This window comes from Nyctibius grandis, chromosome 7, assembly GCF_013368605.1.
Source record: "Nyctibius grandis isolate bNycGra1 chromosome 7, bNycGra1.pri, whole genome shotgun sequence".
NCBI classification, from domain to species: Eukaryota; Metazoa; Chordata; class Aves; order Nyctibiiformes; family Nyctibiidae; genus Nyctibius; species Nyctibius grandis.
Genome location: NC_090664.1, coordinates 41,811,499 through 41,825,134, shown reverse-complemented (window position 1 = coordinate 41,825,134; position 13,636 = coordinate 41,811,499). Strand labels below are relative to the sequence as shown.

At 37.8% G+C, this 13,636-nt stretch overlaps 1 protein-coding gene across 3 annotated transcripts in view; it reads right to left on the bottom strand.

Moving 5' to 3' along the window:
- Window positions 1-3,361: 3,361 nt before the first annotated feature.
- Window positions 3,362-13,636, bottom strand: part of WAC (WW domain containing adaptor with coiled-coil) — a 61,179-nt gene continuing 50,904 nt past the window's right edge. For 2 of the 3 annotated variants that reach the window (XM_068404960.1, XM_068404962.1), the window contains 3 exons: window positions 8,231-8,417; window positions 6,002-6,129; window positions 3,362-3,520 (listed from right to left, as the gene is read on the bottom strand). In XM_068404960.1, coding sequence (XP_068261061.1) covers window positions 3,451-3,520; window positions 6,002-6,129; window positions 8,231-8,417 — 385 coding nt within the window. In that variant the 3' untranslated portion in view covers window positions 3,362-3,450. The remainder of the gene's footprint in view (window positions 3,521-6,001; window positions 6,130-8,230; window positions 8,418-13,636) is intronic. The other variant, XM_068404961.1, reaches the window with a different exon arrangement.

Sequence of the window (13,636 nt, the reverse complement as noted above, 5' to 3'; positions counted from 1 at the left end):
TGTTTTTATAATTACATTAAGCCCCTCCTTCTGCTGGAGATCTTGAGCACGCCACCACAGATAAAATACTATTCCAACTGCACTGCGTGCAGTATGATTATACAGGCTCAGTCAATCTCTTAATTCTAAAGACCGTTTCTCTATTATGAGAAATAGTTGTTTAGCAAATGCATAACAGGAAAACCAAGAGCAACATATGCAACAACAGTTCATTCATCAGTTTCTTATCACTATTCCTTGACCACTCATATCAAGTAATTAATATAGAAAACACATCTCAACTCCAGTAAACGCTTTCTGAACACCTGCCTATGAAGAAAACAAGATTTGCCCCAGAGGAAATTCACTTGATTTGACTTGCAGGTGTAGAACAATCCAATAAAGCCCCTCTCATTAAACAATGTCAACTACATTTGAAAGGATAGCATCAGTTTCAGGATGGATAATAAATGATAAGCTGGTAATCTAGTAACAGGTCTCAGTCCACCTGCACATTTCTTTGTAGTATAGCTTCAGATAGAGATTTGGTAGGAAGGAGGAAAAATCTGGGTTCTACCCCCCCCCCCCTCAAGCAATATACAGCAGGCCAGTTTCTACATGTTACTGAAGAGGGTCTCCAGATCACACAGTAAGGCCAAAATTACATTTATATGTTAGTGAAGCCATTTTGAAGGACATTAACTCAGTCCGTGCCATTTGGTTAGCATCGACTTTAAAGCAGTGCCTGCAATCCTCTTCCCCAACTTGTCTGATGTTAGAGAAAATTTAAGTTTGGCAAGCTGTCACTCCTCAGCTAACAACAGCTCCAGGCTTTGGAAGGGTGTGGAGGATGGGGGAGGAAAGCTATTGCACGGTGAGCAAACACAGAAGCCAGCAAGCTTTCAGTATGCCACTTGATGCTGGCAAAGAAGTAGCCTTTATTGCATTAGTTGACGGGGGGGGGGGGTGGGGGGGGTGGGCAGGGGTGGAGTTTGTCTGTGTGATATGTGTATAGGTATGCATGTATTTTTAAGTGGTTAAAGTAGCATGTTAATCCTTGTGAGTAACAAGTTACCTGTGACCATTCATACATCCTGGAAGTTTTCATGTGATAAAATAGACTAGTACTCTTTAGGCTGAAAGAAAGACTCTTCTGTGAAACAATGAATAATAAGATCAACAGGCAGTAGCTAAGCATATAAGAAAATTCATTCAAAACAGAGGTTTAAAAAAATAATCAAAAGTAGTTTTCTACAGAACAAAATTAACTTGTGAAACTCATTGATACAGGATGTTACAGAGGGCAATATATGAATCAAAAGGGAACAAAATAAGCTTGTGGAGAATAGGCCCAGCATATCTATTAAGACAGAAGCAATCTCTGTCTCATCAATTAAACAGCAAAACACCAGAACTAAGGACAGCCACTGGTGAAAGATGACCTGTACATCCATCCATTTCACATGCTATTGCCCTACACTTGGGCAATCTCGACACCATGAGCATGAGACAGGACATTAGACAAATACAAGCATCTCAGGAAGCCTTCTGTCACTTGGCCTTGGCTCTCTCAAAATGCAGAAATGATGTACGTTAAAATTAATTCATTCAAGATTATTCTATTCTCAGTTTCTGAGCAAAACCAAACATTTACATGATATGAAACACAACAGCACATACTAGGTTAAAAAGTGAGGAGCAATTACAAGTTAATCTGCCCTAACTTCTGATTTTTTGTTGTTATTTCAACTTGTTCCATTTTCAATGTCGTGTTAGGACAGAGCACTCAGCTTCCACTGATTACAAGCTGCTTTTAAAAATCAGTCTGAGCCCACTCAACACGAAACAAGGCAAAATAAAACTCAAGTAACGTTTCTGGTGCTGAAAGACAGTATTTTGTAGGAACAAACCACATAGTATCACATGTCAACACCCTTAAGTTTTTTTTTTAATCCATCACCTACAATCTTTCTTACTTAACAGACTACTGTAATACATACACCTCTGCAAATATTAAACTCATACCACCATCACTATTTTTGTTGTTTTTTTCAGCAAAGAAAAAGTCACGTTTATTTTGTAGTAGCAATAGTTTCTTTTTTATTTTTAATATACTTTAGGAAACAATATACAAAGCTGAGCTTTGCCACCATTTTCAAACAGTGGGTTGCTCCAATTACACAAATTCAGCGTTTTGTGATGGTTAAGAACAGCAGTCAGCACCAGACTTAAACAGTTAGCTACAACACAAACATCCTTTGAAATGAAATGTCATAATATCAAGACAGGTAAACCAGGAGTTAACATATGACAGCTGTTGGGGAGGTGTCTTAAATCATTCTTGTTGAATTTTATATTTCATTAAATATTTTATACACATTTTCCTGTTTACAAGTTTTAAACAAAACCTCCCTTGAGGAATTATTTAAGTACAAAAATGTTCAACAAGAACAGTTCTAACAAAGAGTCCCCACACAGACCAAATTTTTATACGTGTTGACCAAAGGAAATGAAAACCAGTGTTTCTTTTTTTTTAACATGTTTATTACAACAGATACAATTCACATCTGACTAGTTTTTTTTTTCCTCTTTCCCCTCCCACAACCATGTTAACATGTTCATTGGGCTATTTTCTTGTATTTGAGCAAGTAATGTACTTTCAGCACACATGCCCAGCAGTACTGTAAGTCCATCCTTACAGGGTGCAAATGGAAATACGTTTCAATAATTTATACAAACGAGTGGGTTATGCTCAATCACTGCAATTTTAAGCTACTGTACACAGGAATGAAAAGATTATAGAAAAAGTGCCATAGCAACAGTGCCTTAAGAAAAGAGAAAATTAGAAGCATTAAAAAACTGATAAAATCAGATTTAGGATTTCACAGGGAAATGGAACACAGAAAATGAAAAACATTTCTCTGTAAAACAGAAATGGAGAAGCACTGCTTTTGATTCGGTGCAAGTGTGGAAACAGTTGTTTCATGGTATTTTGTACATTACCCAAATTGTTGCAGCCTTAGACACAGATCGCCTGGCGCTTGCATTGAATTTTAGGAAATGCAAGTTTTCTGAATGATAAATTAACTAAAAAAAAAAAAAAAAAAAAAAAGAAAGCTAATTTTGCAGACAGGTTTACATGTAAAAGGCTAGGTATTTAGCCACCTCAGCATTGATTAGTTTTGGATGTCTAAGCTCTGATACACATGGCTTCCCATGGCTTCACTCTACAAAACGTATTTACAACGTGAAGAATACATCTACAAGAAATCTACATTTCAAGGGTTTTACAAATCATTCTTGTATCTTTCCCCTGAATTTGACTCCCTCCTGTCCCCTTCCCCATGTCAACTTTTTTTCTGCCCAGCTCAACGGTCCAAAGTCTACTCAAATGCAGCTCAAAAGTGTTAAGACTGGGCATCAGTTTAATAGTTCCTGTACTCAAACCCATGTGCAATTGTTTACAACTTTTCACACCATGAAAGAATTCTGATTCTTTAGCTTTTCAAGTTCTTTTATTTGTTGTCTCAAAAATAGTATCCTGCAAGAGAAAAAATTAAATTAGTATAAACATTTCTATTATACAGAGATATTATTTGCACAAATACTTCTAAAATCTCAGCAAAAGATGCCAAGCTCCTTAGCTCTATTAATAAATTTCAAATGAATTCCCAACCTGTTCAATTACCTACAAACACTGTATATGCAGCTGCACAGAGACCTGCAGTATTTGATTCTTTAATTCAGAAAAATAAGTTGCTGTATTTTATTATGACTGATACCCAGTTATGTTTAAGCCTGTTCTTCACTTCAATTTAACTCCCAGAAAAAGTGGGACATTGGAAGAGTACATTGAGTAACTGAATATTCTGAAGAATGGCATTATGCCTGCGTCGTGCAGTTTTCCAGACTGTACAACAACCCAAAGCACTCAAATTTTTTTTTAAACAAAGAAGTTTTCTTCTAGGCACCAACACTTTCTTTCTAGTATTTGGCTCTGTGGCTGGTACAACAACAATTTATTCTAAAGGTAGTCTCTAGTTATCGTAAGCTCCAATCTCGAAATATTTGATCATTAAAAGACATCTAAGGAAAAAAAGCTGTAACTACACATGGCTTAGAAATAAATTGCATTGCTAGTAATTCCCATATAAATTTTTCCTTCTTCTACTGAACTGACATAAACTACTATCGTGATTAATGAATATTTGGTTTACATACTGTTTCCCAGAATTTTTAATGAATATTTTGTAACAACTTTTCATGACACTGAAGTGTAATGCAAGCAGGTGAATGAATTAAGAGAATATTCAAGGAAAGTTGATGTTTCATATAAATATTCTATAACATCTGAAGCAACTGTAATAGATGCAAAAAAAGCATCCACTTCAGCAGACTTTTGTAGAATATTTTTCAAATATGTGCCCAGTTCAGTAAAAATTAATTTTCTACTGAAAAGTAGGTAAAAAATGATTAGGATAGACACACTGAAAAAAACATTAAACTTAAAAGGCATGGGCATATAAAACATAATCAGTCAATGAAAAGTGCCTTTTCACTTGCTGTCAGTTATGGTTAAAACAATATACTTGCTTTGCCCAGAGATAAAGTTCCCTCTTAGAACAAATTTAAGTAGTTCTCTTTTGTGCAAAAGTATAAAAATAATACCATTATTCACATGTATTTCCTTTGATAATCCCATCCTTTGCAAAAGCCTTTCCCCACCAATTTGTTACTTATGCCACGTATTCCACGTCTTTGGGATTGCAGCAAAAATAAGATACATGTTATCATAGATTCAAAGTCTTAATAATCATCATCCATTGCTAGCTTAATGATACACAGTGTACATGAAACAAAGTGCTACTTAGGGAGCTGAACAATGACATTTGACATGTTACTTCAGATCAAATGTGCACCCAGAGATAGAAATGAAATCTTAGGAGGTGTTATTTAATCTGTAAGAAACCAAGCAGTTCATTAAATATTCTATAGAAACTGTAATTTATGTAATGACGTTACAAAATAAAAATTTCAGAAAGGATGGACATTTTAGACTCCTTATTAGGAAAGATTTACAAATATATTATAGCCTACTTTGGACTACAAGAATTGTTTTACTAACTGACAAAAAGCAAGAGCTTCTAGGATAAAGCTAGCTGTTTAAACAGCATGCAACGCTATTAAAGCGGCCTAAAAGAGTACAACAGAATTACTGCATTCATAGAATCATAGAATGTTAGGAGTTGGAAGGGACCTCTGGAGATGATGTGACCTAATAAACAGGACAACACCATTCAAAAAGGAAACAAGTATGAAAGTAGATTCAGGAACATGACCACAGGTGAAAAGTTTCAGCATGTCTTGTAAGACTAAACTTTTCAGTCTTGCACAACAGTCTAACAACGTGGCTGTGATTTGCTTCAGTGATACACAAGACACCCTCTATTACTGATGTAAGCAGCAGAAGTCTACTTCGCTATAATCGGCATCTCACTAAAGAACCCCAAGATCTTCTCTGATGCCTCCTACGTAAGTAACAAACATTAATTCTTCCTTAGCTTGTGATATCAACAAGACCTCTTCAAACTTGTTCTGGCTTTAGACCTGACAAACGTCTCATGCAAACTGTAGCATTTAAGACCAGTATAAACCATGTAGGTGTGTACTTATGTGATCTATGCATCATGTATGGATAGATATTTTGGAAGTATGCTGAACTAGTGTGAGTTAATCAGTTTTTCCTAATGCACTAATGTATCTAGAAAGATACTTCTTTTCTATCTAAGTGAAAATATATACAGAAGTTGCATATCTGGTTCTATTAATTGGAGACTAAGAGGTATCTGTGTGGGAAACAGGTAGAATGTACACAGGCAAGACAACCTGCAAGCCTAGCAAGTATTAGCATACTTACAAAGTCATCAGTAAATATAGCTCATGCAAAACAATGCCAGAATGAGAATTCTAATACTACCTTGAAAATTACCATTTTGAAAATAAACATAGATCACACACTTACCTTTGCTCACGCAAAGTTGCTTGAATTTCACATACTCGAACTAAAGACCTTAAATTCTTTAATTCAGTACAAATTTCTGACATATGGACACTTCCCATGTTATGGGCTTCCTCACGTAATCTTGATGCCTGCAATGGTTACACATAAAGGTTACGATTTTGAATCATGCATCGGAAACAACTGGCTGCAGCCAGAGGATTGCTGGATGGGTGTGTCTTGAAACAGCAAAGTACTATAACTTCATTCAAAAGGGAACACTAAATCAGAAGTATATTAAATTCTCTACAGAAGCCCATTTAGAATCAGAAATGAGCAACACTGGCTGCCAAGAAACTGCTTAACCCAGGCGCATGCTAAGGCAGAGAAAACTGACATAATTCCTTTCTAAAAGGTTCATGCTGACTATTATCAGGGTTTTCTTTTCAGGTGTTTGTAAAAAAGGTAAATTCATAATTTTTTCTACTTAGATATTGTTCAATACTCAAAGTACCTCTACAATTACTGAGTTGAGACCACTTACAATTCCGTTTCTCACATTCCTTAAAGATAGTTGTGTTGATTATTTTCTAATTAAGCACATTACTGGATTGTTTTCCAGTTTTCCATATTAACTGCTTCTTATGAGTTCTGCGAATAACGGGTAGTGGTTCAAGAATTGTTTTTGCTACCAATTACTGCACAGCACATTTCTTCAAGTCTGACTGCTTTAACACATACCTGTCCTGGCTCACCTAATTTATTTACTTATTTATTTTTCAGTTTATTCTGGCATGTGCTCTTATGCCCTAATTTCAATTTAAGCTATGCATCTGGTTAGAAATCTGAAGAAACCTCGGCACCGCATATTTTAGCCTCCCCACTTTCATCTAGCTTACCTCCTTCGTTATGCACTGCACCTATACTTTCATTCACTTTTTCTTCTGTATCAAATATCTGACTTAAGTCCCTCAGGTGTTACTATTCAAAACTGGTCTATAAACAACACACTCACATGAAATCATCTGAAATAGCAGACTGGACAATACAGCATGTAACACTTGGCACAAAGGTGAAAGCATCCAACTGAATACATGACTGCCTAGCATTAGCTGTTTTTTTATCTCTGTTACTGACAGTGGGGGAAAAAATGACCTATGAACTGTAAGAATCTATACTTTCTGCATTAAGATATATGTCAAATCAGCACACAGTGAAAATAACACTATCAAAACTACGGGTAAAAGCCATAGAGAGAAGAGGCTGTGCTGCACCATTTCCTTAAACACACATTCCACAGCAATGGCTCAGTCGTTTGACTCAGTACACGTTGGTAATGTCTTAAAATTGAATTTAAAAAAATCAATGAAAAGAAACAAAACAAGAACCCCAAACAGAGTCTAAATAGGGTATCAGTCTAGACTGCACTTCTAAGAGTCATCCTGCAAGTTACTACCCAAAAGCCTCCAGTGTAGGCTTGAGCCAGCATGCAACCACTCTTCAAAAGACCAAACTAAACTGGGCTAGGTAAGATTAATATCCCATACAGACTGTGTCAGACAGGGTTGCCTGTGAAAGGACTTGAACTAGACTCAACCAATACGGTTCCTTTGAGTAATACATTCCAAGCAGCTGACATGCATCCAATTTCCCTGTATTACCACAACAGGATAGGTTTCATGGAGTTAGTTATAACAGATGGATGGCAATTCTACTGCATTTCCCATCATGTAAAAATAGCCCAAATTTAGTCTGAGCCCTCTACATCATCTCAAAACCTGGGTACAACAAACAAGGCAGAGTTCCTTTTTCCCTGTACAGAGCTAGCAACTCAGTGACTCAAATTGTGGCGTAGTCTCAAATAGTTTAACTCGTCACTTAACTCATAATGTTTTCCATATAACAAAAATATCATTATTATAAAAACTTGTTGAAACTTATCTTCCTTGTAAATTTTAACAGAACTTTGGCAGTAAGAAAATAGCTATGAGGATAGCTATTCATCTGAGAGAATTTCAAAAGCACTGGTACTTCAAGCAAGACTGAAAATACTCAACTGCTGAATGGCAATCACATGTAAAACCTGCAGGTCTGGCCTAATATCTCTCCCCTCTCCTCTTTTCTGGCTAAGGCCAAGCACCAGGGTTTTTTAAAATACTTTTAATTCCTAGAAAAAACAACCTGCGTAAGAAAATAAGGTTTTAAACTACACGTTTTGCACTCTCACAGGGAACAAAGCACAAGTGTACTCACCTGCTTTTCTGCGTGATCTGCAGGCCAGCCTTGAACATGCTTTATAAGATTTTCATTGAAGTGTGCTGCTAGCGTAGGTGTTAATGAACAGGTGGGTCGTACAGATGTGTTTTGTGGTGCAGGTGTTGAATTTGATGCACTAGTGCTAGAGGTATGATTTGGACCTGGTGATGGGCTTCTTTGACTACTAGAAGAAAGAATTAAAAAAAAGTGAGCATTTAAAAACATATGTAAAGCTATAGAGAAATAAACACTTTAAATTCATTGCTTCCAGCCACAAAAATACATAAAGCATTTAACCACAAGTAAATACTTCAGGTAGGCCAAACCTGTGCCACTTTTCCACAAACCTCCTACTTGATGGGAACTGTCTGAGTGCTACAACATCATTTTTTTTGTTTGGTTGGGGTTTTTTGGTTTTTAACTTTGACAGCTGTTCAAGAGATGTAAGCTGTGTCTACATTTTAGTGTTGGACAGAAAATATATACATATGTGTTCTTCCTTCAAATAGCTGCAAACCTAAGATTTTCAATAATGATGTATCAGGTGGAGTCAAGCAGGTTTATTCAACAGAATATCAGCAAGTGTCACAATAACCATTGAGCACAAAACCTGATGTCCTGATCTAAAAATACAGCCATATGAGCTTTGAGGAGTATAACCATTTACTAATGCCAAAACACAAACACCTAGGTGACTCTGATACTTTACATCCTCACTTAATATGCTCAAGAGAACAGAAGTATCACAGGAGCAGTATGTTTGTAGCTACTAACTTGACTGCTTTACTGGAACATATTCATGCTGCCGTTTTTCTGGTTGGTACGTTAACCTGTTGCTGGAGAACAGATGCATGGAGACATATTCAGCTGATATGTGTAGTGTAAGACAAATCAAAAACTCTGTGCCTTGGACAAAGCCTTTGACCATCCTCTTTCAGATCTCCATATGCAAGCCAACACAACATTTACATTATCTGAACACTACACCAATACACAGCTTTTCCAATTCTACTTTGCAACTATAATTCTTGGTCAAAAAATTTTCTAATTTTTATTAGAAAACTTTCATGTTGATCTTGGCATAGCAGTCTTTTGCCATCCACAATGCTCAAGATTATGTTGTCTACAAAGTATTCTAGCCATTGATTTAAGCAATGTTGGGTATTTTTAAATTCATTCCTCTAATAATTACCCTCTCCTTCCACTTTACAAGACATTTTTCCTCTCTACCTCATGATGCTCCTCATGTACAGGAGGGGCCTTCTTAAGAATGCCATCTCTTTATAAAAGCCTATTCCTGCTGCAATGACTAAAAAAGGTGGGTACCACTTAGGTAAATCTTTGGTAAACTGATATGACTGACTAATCCACAAGGACTCTTGTACTCTCAGTTTGCAAATACTCATATCCTCCACCTTACACTTGGATGGTAAGCCCTCTAGGAAAAGTAGTAAGTTTTTTTGTTTCACTTTTATCACTTCTCTCAATAAAGCTATAATATACAACCAGAACACCTAACATTAAGCCCAACAAGCTACAGAAGTTCCCCCAAAATATGTAAAAATCACTGACACTTAAATTTACTTTCCATGGGTCCAGAAGCCCAGGTATCAGGGCCTGCATGAACACTATGCTCTCATATCGTATGGATCCAACCACATCTGACACAACTGCCAGAGCTGCAGCTACACAGTTCTGCTACGTGTAAGAGTTCATTGCTGTTCTTCAACTTCCGTATTATCAGCAACAGACAACTCCACAGCGACTTTCACCAGCATCAAAACTGCTATTTGGTGTATCACCGTTATCAAACGAAGGATCAGAATGTGGGGGTTTGTCTCCTCCTTGCAAGCATTGCTGTCCAGGTGATCTGATCTTCAAGGAAATCAGAACTTGTGCTGGGAGGGGAATATAACCCATGGTGGGGAAGCTTAGAAGCTGACGTTTCAGCACATGCCCTTTTCTGCTTCCCCGTCCCTTGTGAAAGCAAGGCCCCTACACTCTTACTTCCCCTTCCAGCATTCGTTCAATCACTCCCATCCTCCCCACACTCACAGAGAGGGACTCTGTTCTTCTGTTTTGCTAAGAGGTGGGAGCAGCACTAGTTATCCATGTGAACATGGACAAGGAGAAGTCAGGATGAAAACGGTCTGCTCTGTCCTCTCCACCCTCCCTTTTAAGGGAAGACAAAGCAGTAATCTTGAGCAGGACAAAAGAACATCACTAGTACCATAACAGTGATGGTACCTCACAGTTAGAAAGTTCTTTGGCACTACATATACTGAGAAATAGTATTAATTATGTAAGTACCTACCCATTACTCACAACATTATGTTTACAATCACTCTCCCACTGGCAGCAGCTTTTCAACACAGGCCATAATTTCAGTTTATTTCTTAAAACTTTCTTACTACTTGCCTTCAAGTGATACAAAGTAATATGCAGAAAAAACAAATTCATCACCTAACCTATCCCCTTGAGGACTGGAAACATCCTAGCACAATGCAACTATCTTTACAGTTCAATGCCCAGCCATTTATCCTAATCGCTCACACTTGCAAAGAACTACAGCAGGTTTCCAAACAGCCAACAAATTAGGTACAGCACACTGCTCTGCAGAAAAGACTTCAACCTCATTCCTTTCAGTATCCCCCAAACTTGTTTAAAAGCTTAGAATTAAAAAAGAAATTATGCAGAAAGATTTTGGCAGGCAGCTTTGTTAGAGTTGCATAGATAAATTTCTCCTGATTTCAGGCAGCAGAAGTTGCAAAAGGAAATATATGATGTAACTGGGGGAAAATAGTATTCTTTGGGTTTTGTGCTCTGTGTTCTCTTTGGTAACTGGCTCAACTACTTCAAAACCACTTACAAGTGCAAACGCTTAACTGTAGAAATGTTCAGTTGATTAGGAAAAAATGGCATTTAGATTTTGAAGCTGAAGTTGAAACTAGCCAAGAACGTAAAGGGCAACAAGGGCTGTACATCAAGAGCAAATGAAAGGTTAAGGAACAGGTGGGTTGCCCCTCTACAAGACAAGGGGACCTAGAGACAAAGGACATGAAAAAGGCCAGGATAGTCGGGCAACTTTTTTTTGCCTGTGTTTTTACAGGTATGGTCTGCCCTCAGGCCTCCCACCTGATGAAGCACATCAGCAGAGTCAGCGTGAGTAAAGTATTACCTACAGCAGAGGAAGAAGTTAAGGAGCAGTTAAGCCAACTGGACATATGTCCATGCAATCAGATGGTATGCACCCAAGGGTAATCAGGTACCTGGCCAGTATAACTCAGATGCTGCACCATCTTGAAGCAGCATGGTGAGCAGACAGGTTTCCTGATGATGGGCAAAAAAGCAAACGTTAAAGCCATCTTCAAGAGGCACAAGGACAACAACCTGGGGAACTAAAGGTCAGTTGACCTTAGCCTCTGGGAAAGTTACGGAGCAAGTTCTCCTAGAAGGGGTTCCAGCTACATGAAAGACTAAAAGGTAAAAAAAAAAAAAAAAAAAGGCAGCACAGCTTTACCAAGGTGAAATTATGCCTGACCAACTTCACTGACTTCTATGATGAGATGACCGGCTCAGAGGATAAGGGAAAGCAGTGATGCTGTTTACTTTGACTTCAGCAAGGCATGTGATATCATCTCCCACAGTATTCTTACAGCCAAACTGTTCACTTACCCAGTCCATATTTCATGTGTAAGGTGGGCGGAAAATTGAATGAATTGCTGGGCTCAAAGGCTGGAGTCAGCAGTACTAAGACCAACTGAAGGCCAGTGACTAGTGCTGTCCTTCACTTATTAATACTGGGGCCAATACTGTTTAAGATTTTTATTAAAAACCCAGACACTGACACACAGTGCACCTTCAGTAAGTTCGCAGATGACACCTACTTGGGGGGAACAGTCAATATGCTGGAGGGTAGGCTGTCATTCAGAAGGACCTGAATGGGCAGATAGGAACCAAGTTCAAAAAAGTCAAATGCAAAGTCCTGCCCTTAGGATGGAATAATCCCGTGCAACAATACTGGAACAACCCCACAGAACAGCACAGGCTGAGTGGGCAGAAAGCAGCATTACAGAAAAGGACCTGAGGATCCTGGTAGACAATTTAAATGCGAGTCAGCCATTTATCCCTGTGGCAAAGCAGGCCAAGCACGTGCTGGGCTGTATTAGCAAGAGCACGGTTGAAGAAAGCATTCCTCCCCTCTCTTCAGAGCTTATGAGAGCCACAGTACGTGAAGCACTGCCTAGTGGGGAGTTAATTATAATAATTATCAACCTGGCTTCTCTGACTCCTTCTTCATCAGTAAAAATCACTCTAACACATCAGAAACGTTTCAGAAAAATAAATAAAATTTGTGGGTTTCTCAAAAATAAAGTTGTATCTTAATTATGAATAAAACATACTGTCACAAAATATCCTAGCACTGCTATGTTAGCAGCAGGGGGAGCTACAAATGCAGCAATGATAGACAGTTCCAAACTACTACTATATTTTTAAATGCTTCAAAAAAGCCAAATACCTGCCTGAGCTGCTGGATGAGTTAAAGACTGACTACGCCACAGGTAATGGAATGCTTCCAGAGAGGCAAAAACATCTGTACAAGAGCAGGAAAACAGGATAGTTCTGAAATATATTATTACAAACTACAAAATCTTACAACCTACAAAAAATGGGAGGAAACACCTACCCCTCCAACAGTTTTGCATTTTCTAAGGCTAAGGAAAAATACTCCCAGTCCTTTCTGGAAATAAAGAGAAACTAGTAACCTGATGAAACTATTAACTACAGAAGCACTCATTTAGTTCCATTTTTAAAGTAGCCATAATTCACAGTGCATCTTTGGAGTCATCTCTTACAAAAAGACTCACTGTATGCCTACACTGCGTTAATTTCCTAACTTACATGACTGACATGTTCATAGCTTTAAAGTTATCAATAGCTATTAACATATTTCTTAGATAGTGTTTCCTCCCAAACAAGTTAAAAGGAAATGTAGTTATGACTAACTTCTGCACAACGAATCTCTATTTAAGCTGTAGAAAAATGCAACCTTAATTCATAGAGCCTCTTTTTGGACCACCTGTCCACAGTTCAGGTTGCTAAGTTGTTGTTCACTCCTATAAAAAAAAAAAAACTAAAGGGAGTTAGCCCCAAGAGCAGTCCCCGATCCAACTAACTGCTCACCTACAAAGGCATAATCTGTTCTATATAAATTCAGAAATACTGCCCGTACACAGGAAACCTTTTGCTGATGAGTAAATCTGCATTTGAGCTGGTCCATTTTCATTCAACTCCACTGCACTGAACAGAAGAAAATACCAGTCACACAGGTTTTTCCAAACCACCCGTTCCTTCATCTTCCATTTTTTTTTGCAAATAAGACACTTCCAAAAGAAACAAACA